Source organism: Cryptomeria japonica, chromosome 11, assembly GCF_030272615.1.
Source record: "Cryptomeria japonica chromosome 11, Sugi_1.0, whole genome shotgun sequence".
Classification (NCBI taxonomy): Eukaryota; Viridiplantae; Streptophyta; class Pinopsida; order Cupressales; family Cupressaceae; genus Cryptomeria; species Cryptomeria japonica.
Window position 1 is genome coordinate 683,266,742 of NC_081415.1, and position 19,165 is coordinate 683,285,906.

The window sequence follows — 19,165 nt, forward strand, 5'->3', positions numbered from 1 at the left end:
GCTGCTTGAGCTCTAAGACGACGCTTTCGTCGGCGTTCACGTGCAGAACGATTTCGTCTAGTCTTAGTAGGAAGTGGAGAAGATTGAGGAGGAGGAATGTTCTCATCCTTAGCACTTGGGTGTTTAGGTTGTGGTCTCTTAGGCTGGATAATAGGAGAAGAAGAAGGTCTCTTCTCTCTATAAAAAGAAGGAGGAGGAACTGCTCCATATAAGGGAAGAATATTTGGTTTAGGGAGAAGACCAAGTCCATCATGACGAGGAGGTATAGGTCTACTCTTAGGAAGTTTATTAGGCATAGACATAGTCACATCCATAGGGATGGGTTGGCAATCTTCTTGAGGAAAGACATTAGTTTTATCTTTCAAAGGAAGAACTTCCTTCTCAAGAATGATAGGAATGTCAAGTTTAGGTGTTCTAGGTTCACTTAGAGATAGGATCATATCTGTTTTCCACTTTTGATAGGATTTGAAAAGATGATCACTTCGCGGAGGAAGAGATTGGAATTGTTTAGGCCAAAAGTAGTCTATAGGAACACTATAAGTTCTTTTAGCTGGTTTAAAGAGACTATGATTGACAGTAACAACTTCACCATTATGGGGAAATTTCAAACACTTATGAATAGGAGAAGCAATAGCTTTCATGGAAGATAGCCAAGGATAGCCAAGCTTCACACGAAATTGTTCGGAAGATGGAATAATAGCAAAGTTCACATCAAGGGATTTGTTATGGACCTCAATAGGCAATGTAATAGAACCAATTGCAGGAGAAGAAAATGCATCAAATAATTTCACAATCACATCTGTTTTGTCATAGATCACTTGATTCAATTGCAAAGTAAAAAGAAATTCTTCAGTAATAACATTAACCATGCACGAAGGATCAATAAGCACTCCACGGCAAGGTGTATTCTTGACTTTTGCAACTATGTATAAAGGACCATCAGGTGCCCTAATGGTTTCACTGGAATCAAATGTGATGGAAGGTTCTTCAGGGATTTCTTGCTACTCTACAAAGTTAATCACATTCGGAGTCATAGACACAAGACCATCAGATGAGAGAGAGGAATCATTAGCCTCAATCGCATTAGAGGTATGAGAAGGCAATGGATCAGTGAAAATCTAAAGATTTTGGTTAGGAGGAGCTACAGATGTGTTGCCTTTATCATTCACTCCAGAAACAGAGATAGTATTGTTATCAATCAAATCTTGAATTTTACCCTTTAAAGAAAAACATTTTTCAATATCATGCCCAGGCTGACGATGAAATTGACAAAAGGCTTTGTTATCAAAATAAGGTGAAGTAATCTTTGCAGGATCAATTTGTCTTATAGGAGGAAGAGTAAGCACATTTTGTTCCAATAACTTATTCATAATACTATGCAATGATTCATTCAAAGGAGTATATTTTCTTTCTTTCTTGAAAAATTTAGAAATAGGAGGCACACCTGATGCTGCATTCACATTGTTGTTGATGATGTTTTCATTGAATTTGATGGAATCTCTGTTCGGTTTAAACTTCCCAAATGGTTGTTGATTGCTATCACCCTTATCACTCGGAGCCATAGGATGTGATTGTTCCATTTGACTCACAGTCAGTTGATAATTGTGAAGAGTTGCACACAACTGTTGGAAAGAAGTAAACTCAGAAAACAGAAGTTTGTCTCGAATATCTTTTTGTAAATTAGAAATAAAGATTCTTTGAATATCATTGTCAGGCACTGGAAAAGAAATTTGAGCATACAAATGCTTATATCTACCAATGAAATCAGTCACTTTTTCTTTAACACCTTGTTTACAATGCATTAAATCAATCAAAGTAACTTTAGGACTTATATTGTTTTGAAATTGTTGAATGAAAGCATTTGCAAGTTGTTCGAAAGAAGTAATAGAATAAGAAGCCAACGAGAAATACCATTGTAGGGCTTTGTCTCTTAATGTTCTAGTAAACAATTTTGCAAGCAACCTTTGGTCATAAGCAAAATCAGTACAAATTGTTTGAAAAGTCTTAACATGTGTTAGAGGATCTCCTTTACCATTATAAAGCTCCAAATGCGGGATTTCAACATGTTTAGGAGGGATAGCTCGAACAATGTCAAGAGAAAGTGGGCTCGCAATGTCAAATGTGGGCACACTGAACTTAGATTGATTCATAGAGGCAATTTGTTGCTGTAAAGAAGAGACAGTTTGTGCTAGATTGTTAATGGTCGCTTCAGTCGAAGAATTCATATTGGATGTGTTAGATTGAGATGGAGGTGTTATGTTATTGAAAGAAGGTAAAGAGTAAGGTGGTGGGACTCTATGATAATTAGTCATAGGAGATGATTGGACAAGAGGAACACTACAAGGAGGAATGGAATGGTTAAATGAATTGCCCCCTTGCGTCATGTTCATTTGTGAAGATGTAATAGGAACACTCATTGGAGGAATGAATGAAGAAGTCGGATTGAATGAAGGAAGAGGGTTAATTGAAGAAGAAGGGTTGCCCCCATGACTGGTGATCATAGGAGGAATGTCTTGTGTTGAAGTAGTCATTATGTTTGATGTAAAAGTAGGTATACTAGCAATAGGAGTCGTCAAAGGAATAGAATGATTGTCTTGGGTAGGAGGTTGTGTATAACCTAAGGTTTCGGCACAACTCTTCATAGGCATCACATTTGAATCCACAATGTGTGCAATACCACGCAAAATATCAATTCCATTCTTATCACTTTGAAGCATACGTTTTAGACCCTCAATTAAAGGAAGAGCTTGACTATCAGGGTATTCTTGAGATATCCATTGTCGAAAATCGTCAAATTGGTTATCCAATTTCGAAAGTTGTTCTACAGAAACCTCATGGAGAGATTCTTCATCATTAGGAGGATTAGAGGAATTACCCATGTCCTCGTTAAAAAGGCTATTCAAATTAGGTTCCATCTCCTCAGTAGTTAAACCTCGGAAAGACTTAATTCTACGGCTTTGTCTAATGGGAATAGTGTAAGTAGGGCTTATTGTTGTAAAACTCATGCACTAGAAAGAGAGAGAAGATTTTGAATTTAGAGGTAGCAATTTTCAGTAAGATCAGCCAATCTTCTGGATTTAAGCTGTTAAATGCAATCACAACAGTCTCCCGAAATTTCGGAAAAAATGTCCGGGACCGTGGCGCCCGGAGTGCAACACGGTCCTTGCAACTTTTTTCGAAATTTGCAGGGATGAAAGGTATGATGATTTTAGAGCTAATCTGAAAAAATTGAGTGATTTTACGATCTGTAGATAGGCCAAATTAAAGTTGCAATCTCAAAATTGAACCCTATCAAGATTGTCGAAAAATGCAAAATTTGAATTTTGAAAAAGAGAGGGAAACTGAAATTTTGAATTTTATGATTTTAGAGGGAATGTCAAGAGCAATGCAAATTTTGAAATTTGAAAATTGACTCAATTTCACGCAAAATTCAATTTTGAAAGCGGAAATCAAAGTTGTTGTAATTAAACACTTAATTTCAAAAGTCACAAAATGCAAGAATTTGAATAAAGCACTGAAATTTCGAATGAATGCAAACACAATTTTCAGATTTATGATAATAAAAACACAATTTTGACACAAAATTTTAATTTCAATGATTTTTGAATGATTAGAAGCCTTAGACCAAGCAATCGCAAGACCAACTTTGACTGTAATTTTGAAAGTGTTATAATTGACAAAATCAGCCAAAATTCTGGATTTTAGCAGGAAAATACAGCAAGATCTCGCTCCCGAAATTTTGGAAAAAATGTCGGGGACGATGGCGCTCAGAGTGCAACACGGTCCTCGCAACTTTTTTCCAAATTTTCAGGGATGAAGGATATTGTGATTTTATTGCAGAATCCAAAGTTACAACTGATTTGGAGATGTTTTGATTGGTCAAATTGTCGGACAAAGGTTGAATTAAGAGGGTTTCAAAAATTAGGGTTTTGACATTTAACCACTTAATTTTCAGAATTAAAGCACAAATATGAATTGAAAATTTGTAATAGAAGGGCAGATCTGAAACAGGCATTAACATTTAGACATTTCGCAAGTTCAATTACTAAAAAGAAAATTTAGGGTTTTTATGCAATCACCTCTAAAATTTTGCAAAAGATCAAACATGGAAATGTAATCAATTTTTTCAGATCTAAGCATGAAAAATCAGAAAGGATGTTCACGTCGGGTTCACCAAAATGTAAAGCGGAAAATCGCGATCGAACCCTAGTTGTTCTCCCCTCTTCCAACTCCGAGGAGAGAGAAGGGAGGTTTGCTAGGATTCGATGGTTTTCACTTAGGGGAGAGACTTTACATTCAAAAGAGGGGTTGAAACTCATAAGATCCAATCCCACACAATGTAAGATTGGATGCTAAATGAATTTCAAGGGTTAGGAAAGCAAGGCTACCCTCTTTTGTAAAGAATGTTGTTAAGGAAATTAAGCTAAGAATACATAAAAAGTCATAAAGATTCGCTTATAAACTGAGTTCGGGTTATAGGATGAAGCTGCGGACCTGGAATTAGCAGTAGAATGTCGATACGGCGCTGTCCTACAAATTTGAGCAAAAGTTGTCGGGATGATGGCGCCCGGCGCCACGGTCCTCCGAAAAATCCGCGAAACGAAGGGGGATCTGTTCGTCTCTGCACAAGGATTCCAGATCTTCAATTTCAGCCGCGTACCTGCAACCTACACACAAAAAAGCGAAGACGATTGGGGGGTTAGGGATTAGGGGTTTGCCTTTAGGTCAAACCCCAGTTTTGGAATTAACCAAGAAATGAGCAAGAGCTGTAAATGTAAATGACTGTAAAACAAGTACTAATACCTTGTTCTAAGGATGTTTGTATCCTTATGTGCGAAGGTATAGATGTTGTATGTTGTATGTTGTAGCATGTAGTATGTGATCTCCTCTTCAATGGTTGAATCCTTGACTTGAATGCAACACTTAGCCTTGAATGGAGACTTGAAATGATCAATTGCTTGAAGGAATGCTTGAATGCTTGAATGTTTGAGTATAGTTTCCACGTTTTTTTTTTTCCTCATGTATCTCCTCATGCCAAATGAGAGAGAAAAATGTAGTTTATATACTTGTCAATTAGGGCTGATAGACTGATTTTCCCGACCTTAGGCCGACCAGGAAAGTTAATTTCCAATTTGCAAACAAAAAGACCCGAGACCCCTTAGGAGACCGGGCCCAAAATAGGACCCAGGGACCAGGGCGCTGGGCGCCATGGTCCTGGGGACCAAGGCGCTGGGCGCCCTGGTCCTGAAGGACCAGGACGCTGGGCGCTCTGGTCCCACCTCCCGGGACAGCAGGGTGCAAGGAGCTTCAGGCCAGGGTGCTTGAAAAATGCAGTTTTCAGTGTCGCGAGCAAGTTTTGGGGTCTCCATTCAGGCTACGTGTTGCGTCACCATCATGAAGACCGAAATGCAGTCGAAATTGCAAGTGTCACAATTTTAGGACGCTACACTATTGTCAGGAGGAGAGAGACAAATTGTAATTACCAAAATAATATAACTTGAGACAAACCATCACTGTCAAATGTCTCATCACATATCATTTTAATCTCTTCAACTTTACCAATGATCACCATTTGACATCAATGGCAACACTCATTGAGTTAACATCAATGAAAACACCATGTTGCACATATTGCCAATACATTTGTGTTTAATGTATAAGTAGTTTGTGTTTAGCCTGGATTGCTTTGTACTGCAATCTCTTGGGCTCCTTGTGGTTGGGATTTTGATGTTTCTACCTTCTTCTTGGTGAACCATTCCTAATTTATTTTCAAAAATATATCAATATTTATCCCTATTTCTTATGTCTCCTTAAGACTCCAATCTATATGCACAATTGGCTACATTTGGATATGATAGATTTAAAGATTTGGTCTACTAAGTTTGACTCATCATAAACAATGCCTAAAATATCCCAATCAAATCTAAATGTTATAATTTGCCTAAGTAATATCCTCATCTTACTTCTCCTCACCTCATTATCATCAACACAATCTACCCAATATTATTCAGTTTATGTGAGGTAATGTAAATTTGGGACCAATTACAAATTATTCTTCACAAAATCTTTACTATCAAAGGGAAACCTCCTTTCATATAATTGCATGGAGTATTTGATCACTTTGTTGGAAATTGACACTCAATTGGTTGGTTTCACTATGTTGTCATTGATGGCAACATGACATTTTGTTCTAGCTTCATGTTTTGGTTCAGTTGTGTATCGGCAGGCACTTCACAGACACTACACCGACACCGACACCAATAGGACAAAAGGATTTCTTTGGTTACCGGTAATGTAGGCTGACATGATTTAGAATATGGTTATCGGTATTGGAGGTCGACATCTCTTGGATTCGACATCGACAATTGTTTTTAATATTCATGCATTTATGTTATCTAGCCGACATGTAATTTGATATTGTAATTATCTTTGTAAGCCGACATAAGGCATGATAAGTTGTATAGGATATATAGGTCAGTTGGATTAGATCATTTTGATATAGATATGGTGATGGATATGTGAATGTGATATAATGCAAAATATATCAGAGAGATTGTGTATGTGAGGATATTTATGTAAGGGTTATTCTGGTAAAGGGTTTAGGGTTTCAGACCGAAACAAACAGAGCTTAAACCGGAACTGTATTCAGGCACAGAAGATGCTATCTTAGCAATTCAACACTTCTCTAGATTGTAGTGTGGATTTATATGTAGTCAGTGAGGCTCCATTTGTGACTGAGCAGTGTGCTCTAGGCTATAAGCCTTCCTGCAAGTGCAAGCCCATTATATTTTATAATATCTCTTCATATGGCTAGTGGAATGATATTGTGGGTCACAAATCCCACTGTGGTTTTATGATTCTCATTTATGTGATTGGCTTATTGGTTTCTTTACTTCTTTCAATTTTGTATGTACTGGTATACCGATTGGTGTATGCATATTTTAATAAGGCTCAAATTAATTCATCCGGCATAACACTGATTCACCCCCCCCCCCCCTCTCAGTGTTATTGGATTCCAACAATTGGTATCAGAGCCTTGTGCCTTGGAGGAAGATCCTAAATCCGGAATCCATGGACATGGGTTTGGAGAAACAACTTGAGATGGCACTTGAAGATTATGATGCTGAAAGGTTGAAGACCTTAAAGCTACAAGAGGAATTGAATTCTGCTAAGGTATTCATTCTTGTCCTACGAGAGAGGCTATCATCTGTTCAAGCTAGGAGGAAAGAACTTTTGCAAAGTTAGGATGATGAAGAGAAAGATGCACTTAAGGAGCAATGTCGAAAAATGAGTCAGAAGAACATGGTTATGAGAAATGAAATGCAAGCTATAACTATGAGAATGTCTAAAGAGATTGAGGACCAAAATAAAAAGGAAGAAAATATTGTTGTATCCCTGAAGAACAAAATTGAAGTATGTGGTAGGCTGGTTCATGAGAATGATATGTTGAGAACTGATTTAGTACAATCCCAGAGTAATGAACAAGAGCTTGAGAGACAAATAATAATTCTGAGAGAAGATCTAACTACTGCAAATGAGTATAAATAAAAATTCAAGATTAGCTCAGTAGAACTAGATGAGTTGTTGAAGAGACAAAGGCAGATTGGAGATTCCAGTGGACTTGGATTTGAGAAAGGACAGAGTTCTGGTACTACTAATGAAGATCAAAACCACAAGGCACTGGTAAGGCAATTTAATGCTTATAAATTTAATGGTAAATGTTTTGTTTACAATAGATTTGGTCACATGGCTAGACAATGTAGAAACAAAGCAAATCCGAACCCTGATTCTATTCCTGGTAAATGTTCTAAATGCAATAAGCATGGTCATAAGACAGAAGATTGCAAAATGAATGTTAAATGCTATGCATGTGGAAAGTTTGGACATATGGCTAATAAGTGCAGGTCAATCAATATCACCGGTTTTAGCAAAGCAATTCAAAGGAACAATGTTACATGTTATGCATGTAATGAGGTTGGACATATTGCTAAATTATGTAGAAGCATAAATCCATTGGTTGGTAATGGAGGATCAAATGAGAAAGGGAAAGAAAAGGTTAGTTAAATCTAGCAAGATCATATTCAGAGATGGGTTAGGAAGATTGAAGAACAATCATCAGATGGAAATGCATCGGTTACTTATCCGGTAGAGAAGGTTGCTCCTGCACCAGCAGGGGTAGGAAAAAATCATGAAGATGCCTCATATGCCCCAAGAAGAGGTTCTAGAAGATGTTCCAGATATTGGAGAGGATTATCCGGCATGGATATGTTCTGAGAAAGATCTGATATCTTTCACCGGCAATCATTTATGTAAATGGAAGATTAGGGCTTTCTCTCAAAGGATAAAAGGTCAAATACACTTCATTGTTAATCACCTTGCATTCAGAGTGATTTCAGAGTGATTCAGAGCGACTAAGTATGATCAAAGGCTATTCAGAGGTAATCAAATTTCTTCTTGAGCGATCACATCGGCGTCTGGAAGAATTTGTTGGAGGTTTTCACTGAGAGAAAGCAAAAGGTATTTTGACTCTTAATTGGTTGGTTTCACTATGTTGTCATTAATGGCAACATGGTATTTTATTCCGGCTTCATGTTTTGGTTCAATTGTGTACCGGAAAGCACTTCATAGACACTACACCAACACTGGCACTGACAAGACAGAAGGATTTCTTTGGTTACCGGCAATGCAGGCTGACATGGATTATAATATGGTTATCGGTATTGGAGGCCGACATCTCTTGTATCTGACATCGGCAATTGTTTTTGATATTCATGCATTTATGTTATCTAGCCGACATGTAATTTGATATTGTAATTATCTTTATAAGTTGACATAAGGCATGATAAGTTGTATAGGATATATAGGTAAGTTGGATTAGATCATTTTGATATAGATGTGGTGATGGATATGTGAATGTGATATAATACGAAATATATTAGAGAGATTATGTATGTGATGATATTTATGTAAGGGTTATTCCAGTAAAGGGTTTAGGGTTTTAGACCGGAACAAACAGAGCTTAAATCGAAGCTGTATTCTGGCATAAAAGATGTTATCTTAGCAGTTCAACACTTCTTCAGATTGTAGTTTGGATTTATATGTAGTTAGTGAGGCTCCATTTGTGATTGAGCAGTGTGCTTTAGGCTGTAAGCCTTTCTGGAAGTGCAAGCCCCTTATATTTTGCAATATCTCTTCATATGGCCAGTGGATTGATATTGTGGGTCACAAATCCCACTGTGGTTTTTCCTCTTTGAGGTTTTCCACATATAATTTTGTGTGTTATGATTCTCATTTATGTGATTGGCTTATTAGTTGCTTTACTTCTTTCAATTTTGTATGTACCGGTATATTGGTTGGTGTATGCATATTTTAATAAGGATAAAATTAATTCATCCGATATAACACTGATTCACCCCCACCCCTTCTTAGTGTTATTGGATTACAACATACTTCCCTTTGAATGTTGAGGGAGTTAGAATAAGATTTATAAGAGTAGTACAAACAAGGCCTATGGGGAATTGAATACCTACCTTTTTCCTCTTAGAGCACCTTTTATTGACTTCAGCCACTTCATTGGAAATTTATCTAAGAAAATTTTTTTCCTCAACATACTTAGATAATTTGTACATGGAAACCATCAAAACCTCCTACTGCGATGTAGGTGAACCTCTATAACTGAATGAAGTGGTTTACATATTGATTAATCAATTGTATAACTTTAAGAGAGGTCCTCTAACCCAAATCACCTTGGATTTCTCTTACCAATTTCATGATGAATTCATCATTCACCCTTTTGAACTTCTTGTAACTATGTTTCAACTTCAAATGAGTTTAATAATCATAATTTTGGATGTTTTCATCATATATTTCTATAGGGAAGAGACTTGGTCATTGCCTAGTGCAAGCTAGGGCATAAAAAATGAAGACAGAGAGAAAAAAATGTTCAAAGGGAAGTTGATTATCATAGAATGTAGTTGTTTGCTAATAATTAATGTGCCCAATCTAAGTACTGATCCCAACAATAATTATTTGGATAAAGAAGAACATCCAATCTTCAAAATCGTTATCATTTTTGTTACCTTTTAGTCTATGTAGGAGAACAACTATATAAAAAATACCTTATGCAAAATGAGACCTTTATAATTTCTTAGGTGACTATGATTTTCCTTTCTTGGGAATAAAAAACCACTCTTGAGAAATCACATTTCTTATTCCCCCTTTTCTCACTAAATCTCTAGTGAGACAACAATAAATTGAAGTCTACATAAACCTTCATTTCTGGAAAGCAAAAGCATCCATTGACGACGTCCCTATTGATGGTCATACGAAAAATTATTATTATTAGATCTAGCCTCTCTTGTCTCCAATTCATGATGATTGATGCATTTTAGAACTAGTTTAATGCATTGGAAGACCATAGGGAAACCAACTACCTATAGGAGAATGCTTTCAACCATCCTTTGTGTAACTGGGAGCCACTTATCCTTGTTTACACTTTCCCAAAATTCATTTAAGTTAACATTTCCCTAATAAAGTATGCCCAATCTAAGATATTGTGCTCATCAAGCCTGACAAGTTCTCATAGCCCAAGTACTTGTAGTTCATTATAACTAGTTCTAGTTAAAACATGCACGCTAATTTCTAGAAAATTTGAGCAAAGTTTCAGCAAGAGAAAAATGTTTTCCACCCTATAAATAACTTGAAAACCCTTCTTTCAAATTCTATGTTGTTATTAGAAGTTTTAGGGAAGGGTAGTATCTTATCCTTTTTAGTTGAAATTCAGTGTTTTCTCTTTGAATTCCACTATGTATGGCTATTGATTTCATTGCCTACAATTTCTCTCTCTACATTGTCCAAAACCCTCCCATAAATTTATGGTAAGAAATTACTAAAATTATTCACTTTTAACCACTTTAATCCCTTAAATACTTCTGCATTTAATTCCACTGGCTCTATTAGTGAGCCTTAATGGTGGTAGATGAGCCTTGTACTTCACACCATCATTTACAAAGCATTAGTATGAATAGAAATTACCTTTGTGATAGGTTTCAGAAACCTCATCTAGTTTTGACTTGGATTTCAAAACTTCTTATTATTTTTGCTTTCTTCTTTTAAAGCTTCCATGGACCACCTTTGTGAGAAGAGGAAATAAAGTTGTGATTTTGGCATTAGACACCAACAAGGTTATGCGAACCTTGTCAAGATCCAAAATAAGTTCCAAAACTTGCTTTCTTTGCGCTAAGTCCTTAATATCTTTTCTTTAGAGAAAGTCAAAGGCTTTCCATAATTGTGAGTTGTAAGTTAGACTTTGACAAGGTTGTGAGAACCTTGTCGAAACTCAGCAATGGTCCTAAAACTATTTATGAAAGTAGGCAACAAAGAAAACATAAGCTTTAAGTATTGAGAGTGAATTATTTGAAATAATTCTAAAAATTATCAAAAGTTGACATGACTGTGGAGATCTTGTTGGATCTTGATGTAGTTCTGAGAACCAAAGTAAAATTTGACATGTAAGGAAAGACGTGAATTTTTTTTGAAAGGATGAAGCTTTTGACCAAGGCTTGAGCAAGTTTTGACAACTTTATCAAAGATTGAAAGAGTTGTGAAAACATCATTGGCTCCCAATGGTGGTTTCAAAACCACTAGAAAAGGCCAAAATTATAAAAAAAAATCTGAGTATTGAGAGGGTCATTGAGATTCAATACAGTTTTAGGAACTCGACAAAGATCGACAAAGTTTTAAAGACCTTAGAAATTTTCCTTTAATAAATAAATGATTTTTTTAAATGGGCAACTAAAACCATTGAGGCAATAGTCTTAAAGCTTAGGATGTTTGTTTGTTGATTCATGATTTCTTCAAGCCATTTAGACCAAAGTTATTCTCGTAGAACATGGTCTTATTAGTTACTGACAAGGTAGGAATACTTATGCATTCATTGCATTCAACTTCTTTCAATAATTTAACTAATCATAGCATAGAATTGAAAATTTTAAACAAAATTCCTATAGCTATATTTTTATTTTATTTTAAATGAGTGTAAATATTTTATTTATTTGTCTTTCTATTGGTTTATATTAGAAACAGTAAGGGAAAAAACAAAAAATCTCTTTATTAACAAAGATATGTCCTAAAGCATTTAATTCATCAATTGAATGTCAATTGTATTTATGGCTTGAATGGCATGTCATAGTTGTATATGTCATAGCTTGACTTTATTGTATATTTTTTGTTGGTTGCTTTTAGAAACAGTCATTCCAAAACTAACTTTTCATTCAATTTTTATAAAATAGTAATTTTCTTTAAATTTTGTCCTTAAATTGTTAACCTAGGTATTATGGTGGCAATATAATTTAATTTACAAGTTATTTCTACTTACAATTTAACCGTTTGCAATTATTTTGTTAATTTCAATTCATTCACCATCTACATATGAATTTTTCTATTATATTTTTTAATATATTAAATTATATTGGTTATATTTGTACTCTAAATTTTTTAATATAATTTGTATACTTTTATTGGTGTATTATATTTTGGAATTTTGATCCTCAAAAGTTAAAAACTTAAAAAATATATATTTCCTAAGCACTAGACTATTTGAAATCTTAGTTAATCCTATCAAATTATTAAGCAAATCTTTCTTTACAGTCTTAACACAATTCTTTAATAGTATTTTTTAAAACTTCAAACTAACATAAATAATCACACTATTGGCAGGAACTTGATGCAATACATCTCTTGTTAGAGAATTGGCCTCACATCTCTCATAGATTAATTTAGTTTGGTATAGTTTTAGGGTGGATATTCTCTTTTGCATATGGAAGATATAAATTTTGTTATCGTTTTCAGAATATTTTGTTGATCAACAATTTTCAGTCCATACTAAAGCTATGATTTATTCTAATGTATTATTGTAGATTCAAGTGCAAACTTACAAAGTTGCAATTAAGCTTGCCACTTACAAATTTTATTAGATCATTGGTGTGTTGCCCCATGTACTATGGCCATGATTTCTGTGACTTTCTCCTCCTCTTGGGATTGGTCCACACATTATGGGTATTGGCATGGTCATAGCCAACTTATTCATGTCCATCAAGAGACTCATTGATAAGCCTCTCACTATCATTTGAGAAGAGAACATGCTCAATAGGGTTGTTAATAGCCAATAAATAGGTGATTTTCTTCTCTATTGCTTATTGGTGGATTCTCTTTGAGATGACCAACCTCTAGTAAATTTCTTCAGTTGGCTCTTGCCATCTCTCCCAATTGGGTGACCAATGATGAAAATACTAATACTGATGATGGATGGGACCCTCTTATGGTTACCTTAGACTCCATTGGTGTATATGGTAAACCTAATGTATGAGATTCCTCTCCTCTTCCAACTGTTTCTCTACTCTCCTAGTGGCTTGGCTGCTTAAGACTGATTTGGCCTTTAGGGGTGTGATTTTTCCACCCACATTTTTTGGTGAATATGTATAACATTGTTTCTTAAATGGTACTATAGACATTATTCATTAAAAAAAACTATATATCCGTATCAAAATTTATAATATTTGTTACTCTTTTAGCATTGTTAACAATTTACATGCAGATGCATTTAGTTAAAACAATCTCTTATCTTTTTGTCATATCATGTTTACATATATTATTTGTAAACTATCACAATATTTTATTTTGATAGGTTTGTTAAATATCACAATTTGTTTTTTGTTTGTTAGGTATAATTAAATTGTAGCTATTTATAGTTGCTTGTCTAAGGTCCCTTACAATGACATTGATTATGACAATCCAAAACAAAAAGATTAACACTTGAGAGTGACAATTAACATTAAAAATATAAATTACCCAATTTAAATTTTAACACGTTTCTAACTTCATTGGTGTGTACTATTATCAACCCACTTACCAACTTTAAAGTAAAATTAAATTGTTAAAATATTTTAGATTATGTTGTTACATTAAATGTTTCTCATGTTAAAAGTTAAAACATCAATATATTGAAGGGTTCTAGTTCAATTGGTTGAGAACAATTGGTGAGGGTAATGGTATATTCCTTAATTACCCCATCCACCAATGTTCAAACTCCTGGATGTGCAATACAAGTGATGAGGCCAGGGTCAATGCCCTATACGATTCTAATGGAATGGATACACATCAATCGTTGAGTCTCAACCAATCGAATAGCAAAACAAACTCGCACGAACTTAAGATACAGTCATTCATTGTCCTAGACGACTTTGATGGAATGGATACTCCTCAGTCATTGACTCTCAATCAATCGAATAGGAAAACAAATTCATGACTAAGATAAAATTCTCCATTGCCCTAGATGACTTTGACGGAATAGAATCCCTCAGATGTTGGTTTTGAACTAGTCAAATAGCAAAACAAACTCATGAGTAAGATAAATCTTCCATTGCCCTAAACGACTTTGATGGATTGGATACCCTTGAATCTTTGACTCTCAACCAATCAAATCACAAAACAAACTCGTGAATAAGAGAAAATCCTCTGAATTGAAAAATAAAATCAATATATATTTATTTTAAACTAATTGAGGGTTGCCTGAGTTTACTATGGGTTCCTATAGACATGCCCATTTCCTAAGCCATACTATAGAAGGTTATAATTCAACCAAGTGGTTACAGCCTTAAAAAAAAAATGTTGACACTAAGATGGCCTCGTTGACCGTGAATCTAGGTTGACAATTTGCTAAAATGCCACTAGTGAAATAAACGTGACTATACTTGCCATACTTGCCACCTACTGAAATACACGTGACCATGCATTTGAAAGTAAGATTTTCACGTGTTATTTTTCTAACAAACTTTTTCTATATTCAAACTATTCTGATTCTGGTATCGAAGAATAATGTGCAGTACCCTTCATTATCAAAGTGATTTTAAGCCCAATTTCAACTGATGCAAATCCAAAAACACTTTACATAAATAGAGATCCATCATAAAAACATGGTAAGCAGTAAATGGCTGGATCTCTGGCAGAGAGTTTTAAGAAGATTTATTTCCAAATCTCTAAATAAAATATACCTAACTAATTCAATCATTCCAATTCACTAATAAAAACACCAGTAGTTGCCTTGCCCGATTCCCTGAAAATGTCAAGTAAATATAAATAGACAAGAACAGAAATGTCATATTCTGTACTACTGCAATGAAAGTGCAGTCTCTGTTGCAGCATTGTTCAGCAATTCATCATCTCCTTGCAGACAATCCCACATGGATGAAAGACCACCTTCTGAGAAAACATGAACATTTTCATCCCCATTACTGTCTGAAATCAGTTCTCTCTCATTAGCAGGGGGGGATTCCTCTTGCAAAAGCTCCAAATATTCTTCATAGACCTCTTGCAGCATAATGGTGGAAGATTTTCCTGGTTTGTTAAGTTGCTTGAATGCCATTTTGGTCTCAGAATGAACATAATTGTCTGAATTGGTCTGCTGAGAAATAAGGGCTTTGGTATTTTGATCATCATGAAGTTGTAAAGAAGATATTGGATTGGGATTAAGATTGATTCTTTTCTCCTCTTCTTCTTCTTGTCCAGTGTGTTCAAAATTTGAGACAGTCCAGTTTTCGTCATCATCAATGCATGGCCATGGAAAACAGTCACTCACAGGAAGAATGCTTTGTGGGTCAAGGTTGTCCACTGGAGTGAGATAAGAGGAATAGTCAGAGTTATCTTGGGTGCTGTTCAAACTTGAGATTGAGCAGGGAGAGTTCAAATCAATGGAGGGAGAGAGCAGAATACCATTGGATTGAGATTCTAAGGCATTTTTAGTCAAAGAAAGACCTGTTAAATCAGAAGTGCTTGTAGAACGAGGAAAAGCTATAAATCTATTTGCCTTTGGGAGATGAATTGGTTGGACATGACCCTTATTCACTTGCTTAGAATCACTTTCTAATATGACTCTCCTTTTTCTTTTAGAATTCTCATCACTCTTCACCTGATCAGAAGTTTCTTGAGCCTCTTCCTTACCAGGCAGAGGTTGATGGGTTTTGGGATCAATCCCTTTTTTCGTCAGCTTCTTACTCAGGTGTGTATTCCAGAAATTCTTAATTTCATTGTCTGTTCTGCCAGGCAGTCTTCCAGCAATCAATGACCATCTGCACATATAAAGCCAAAATATGTTAGAATAATCAGAGTTCCTGTTCAATTTGTAACAGTAAGATAAACAAACCAACCAACTCAGATTAATGAAATCGGATTTTCATAATCCGTAGTTTTATTGTTACAGTTGTTTTTTCTGAATTAGATTGTGAGAATTTTTCGTATTGATACACAAAATTCTTGCACAGTCTAATCCAGAAAGAACAGCATTAGCACTTTCTGAATTAAATCATGGGATGATTTTTATATCGATATAGAAAAAATTTCACACCATTTAATCCAAAAAGAACAACATTAACAATAAAACCAACTCAAAATTCATAAAAAAAAACTTAGATGAAAAACTCTTCAGAATACATATCTCACTCTACCTCCTACACTAAAATTCACATCACAAACGATATCCAAACACTCTGAAAACTTTCATATTACAGAGTACTGATAAAAGTTATAACAAACATTATCAGTCACTATTGCACTTGGACATTTCATCCCACAGATCTTCCATCTTCCATTAACGTACAAAAGCTTCTAATTTCAACTTCAGGCCAGCATTCTTGCCCATAGAGTTATAACAAGATATCGATTTGATGATATTACAGAGCACCCAGAGAGCTACAACAAGATATCAGTTTGGTGGTATTACAGAGCACCCACAGAGTTATAACAAGATATCAGTTTGATGGTATTATAAAGCATTCATTATATATGGGTTGTTTGTCTACATGGTCAGCACCTTAGTTTTGCTGTTTATTAATATCAAAAACAAGATATCAGTTTGGTGGAATTAGAAAACAGCCATTACCGGTTTCCAAGCAGTCTATGTAACCGGATTACAAGTTCTTCTTCATCAGAAGTAATGTTTCCGCGCTTTATATCAGGCCTAAGATAGTTCATCCACCTAAGCCTGCAACTTTTTCCACACCTCAGCAGGCCTGTCATAGGAATTCAATATCAAAAACTAAGTCTCTTTACCAGAAGAGTGCAATTGAAAAGATCAAATTTTGAGAGTGGAACTGAAAAATACCAAATTTTGATAAAAGTAGATTGATTACCTGCTTTTTTGGGCAGAGCCCTCCATTGGCCTTCTCCATTGGCTTCAATGAATTCAGTCAATAACATATCCTCCTTAGCAGTCCAAGGACCTCTGTGAAGTCCCACTTTTGAACAACAAGGAGCTCTTCCCATTCTCTAAATGACAACAAGACAAAGCACAATCTCACTGACTGACTAGACACTATCTACACAGCGTCTGAATCAGCTCAGCAATGAATACAATCACTTCATCATACTACAAAAGTGCCTGCTTAGGTGTTTCAGAGTTGGAATAAAAGGAAGAAAAGAGGATCAATTACTTGGATTCTCCTAGTGTCCATATGGCACTATATAAAAGATCCATTTAAGCACATTACAGTGGCAATTTATTTCTGATTATTAAATTTAAAATCTTAAGAGTAATATTAGAGTTCTATTTAGTGTGAATATTGATTTCCTTTTCCACCAATCAAAAATTCAGGATTTTTATAGCCGGTACCGTTGCTATCATGCCTTTTCACAAGGACTGAAACATTTAAAATCAGATTTCCCAACAGCCCTTCTTTCTAGGCCTCATCTGCCATTCTTAGTATTTTTAAGCACATGTTGTATTCAACAACGAAATGTGAATGCTCTAGAATATTCTCACTCACTCCTAGCTTTCATTTTTTCTGAGTAAAGGGAGATTATGTAATGTATTGTTCCCTGCAGGTCCAATCACATAAGCACACTTGCTCCATCTGAAGTTCTAGCACATTCTCTCTTTTTCTTCTTGTTTTCCAATGATAACAAGCCACCCACATGGAATCCCTGTTCATAATCAGTAATGAAAAGGACAGTTTCAGGTTTACTACACTGATTGACATGTACTCTCCAAATTAGGCATTAAATGTTGGTCATAGCCACCTAACTAAGCAATATGTAGTTATCTAGAGATCCTGACCATTTAGAGCAAATGTCAAATCTTTTTCATGTTGACTGATCTTAACCATTTATATGGAGTTAGTTTATTAGTGGAATATACATGTACATATATAGGGGATCTCTTTTCATTTTTGGGTGGTTTTTGTTTGCCACATTTCATTTGTTCAAATCCACAAGCTCAGCGGTTCAACAAAGGTATAAGGTTTGAAAGCTCAGTGGCTTAGCAAAGGCACGAGATCTGAAAGCTCAGTGGCCCAATGGGGGTTTGAACCTTGGTGGTCGGCTCACCAATAAAATGTTTCTATCATGACACTAAGTGTCTGAAGACACACACACACAGAGTTTTATTATTATAGTATATATACATTACGAATTTAAGATGTGTATAATTGTAAGTTAAATACTTTTTGATATTGATAAAAATAATAAAAATAGGATTCCCATTATTTATAGAGTAATAACTAAAAGATAGATGAAACAAGTCCCATAAGATATGAAACATAAATAACTAGATAGTATTTAAATGTGGACAAGGCCAACACACACACAACAAGTAAACTAAACGAGAAAACAAGAACTAATCTTTAACAAACAAAATTTAAGTTAAATATTAATACATAAAAGTGATTATAAAATATTATAAGATAGAATAATTTGATTAGTATTATGTATTTATGTAATTATGTTTTGATATATTATTTGAACGATGCCATGACTTAAAATAATTACTATCAAAATTGTATGAAGCGATATCTCTAACTTATTAGCATGTTTTCATTTATACATCGTGTCTGCTAATTAATATGTTTGATTTTGGAAAAATAAATTGAGCTAAAAAGAGTGTTGTCACCTTTAAAACAATGAAACGATTAAAAAAAATGTCATTAAATATTTCATTCAACTTGTATATCGAATTTCTTTTCTCTCGAGAACATGTTAGAGGAAAAATATAACAAATCTTCACATATTTCATTAAAGTTAACAAATTTATATCATATATAATGTTCAATAAAATCGAAGATAATCACTTTATGAATATAAATTTATAATAAATATCTAGATTTTAGACAAAAATCAT

General features: G+C 34.8%; 1 protein-coding gene across 1 annotated transcript; it reads right to left on the reverse strand.

The window, feature by feature from the left end:
- Positions 1–14,864: 14,864 nt before the first annotated feature.
- Positions 14,865–17,499, reverse strand: LOC131038158 (myb-related protein 315). Its single transcript, XM_057970504.2, has 3 exons — positions 17,184–17,499; positions 16,934–17,063; positions 14,865–16,124 (listed from the first exon to the last, which is right to left on the reverse strand). The coding sequence occupies exons 1-3, from the start codon at positions 17,314–17,316 to the stop codon at positions 15,167–15,169; spliced, it is 1,221 nt and encodes a 406-aa protein (XP_057826487.2). The 5' UTR covers positions 17,317–17,499; the 3' UTR covers positions 14,865–15,166.
- Positions 17,500–19,165: the final 1,666 nt, after the last annotated feature.

Excerpts from the sequence above, each read along its gene's own strand:
- LOC131038158 (XM_057970504.2), bottom strand. The coding sequence starts at position 17,316 with ATGGGAAGAGCTCCTTGTTGTTCAAAAGTGGGACTTCACAGAGGTCCT. Across the intron at positions 17,064-17,183 it reads GGCTCTGCCCAAAAAAGCAG|GCCTGCTGAGGTGTGGAAAA; the intron begins GTAATCAATCTA and ends TTCCTATGACAG. Across the intron at positions 16,125-16,933 it reads CATAGACTGCTTGGAAACCG|ATGGTCATTGATTGCTGGAA; the intron begins GTAATGGCTGTT and ends TTATATGTGCAG.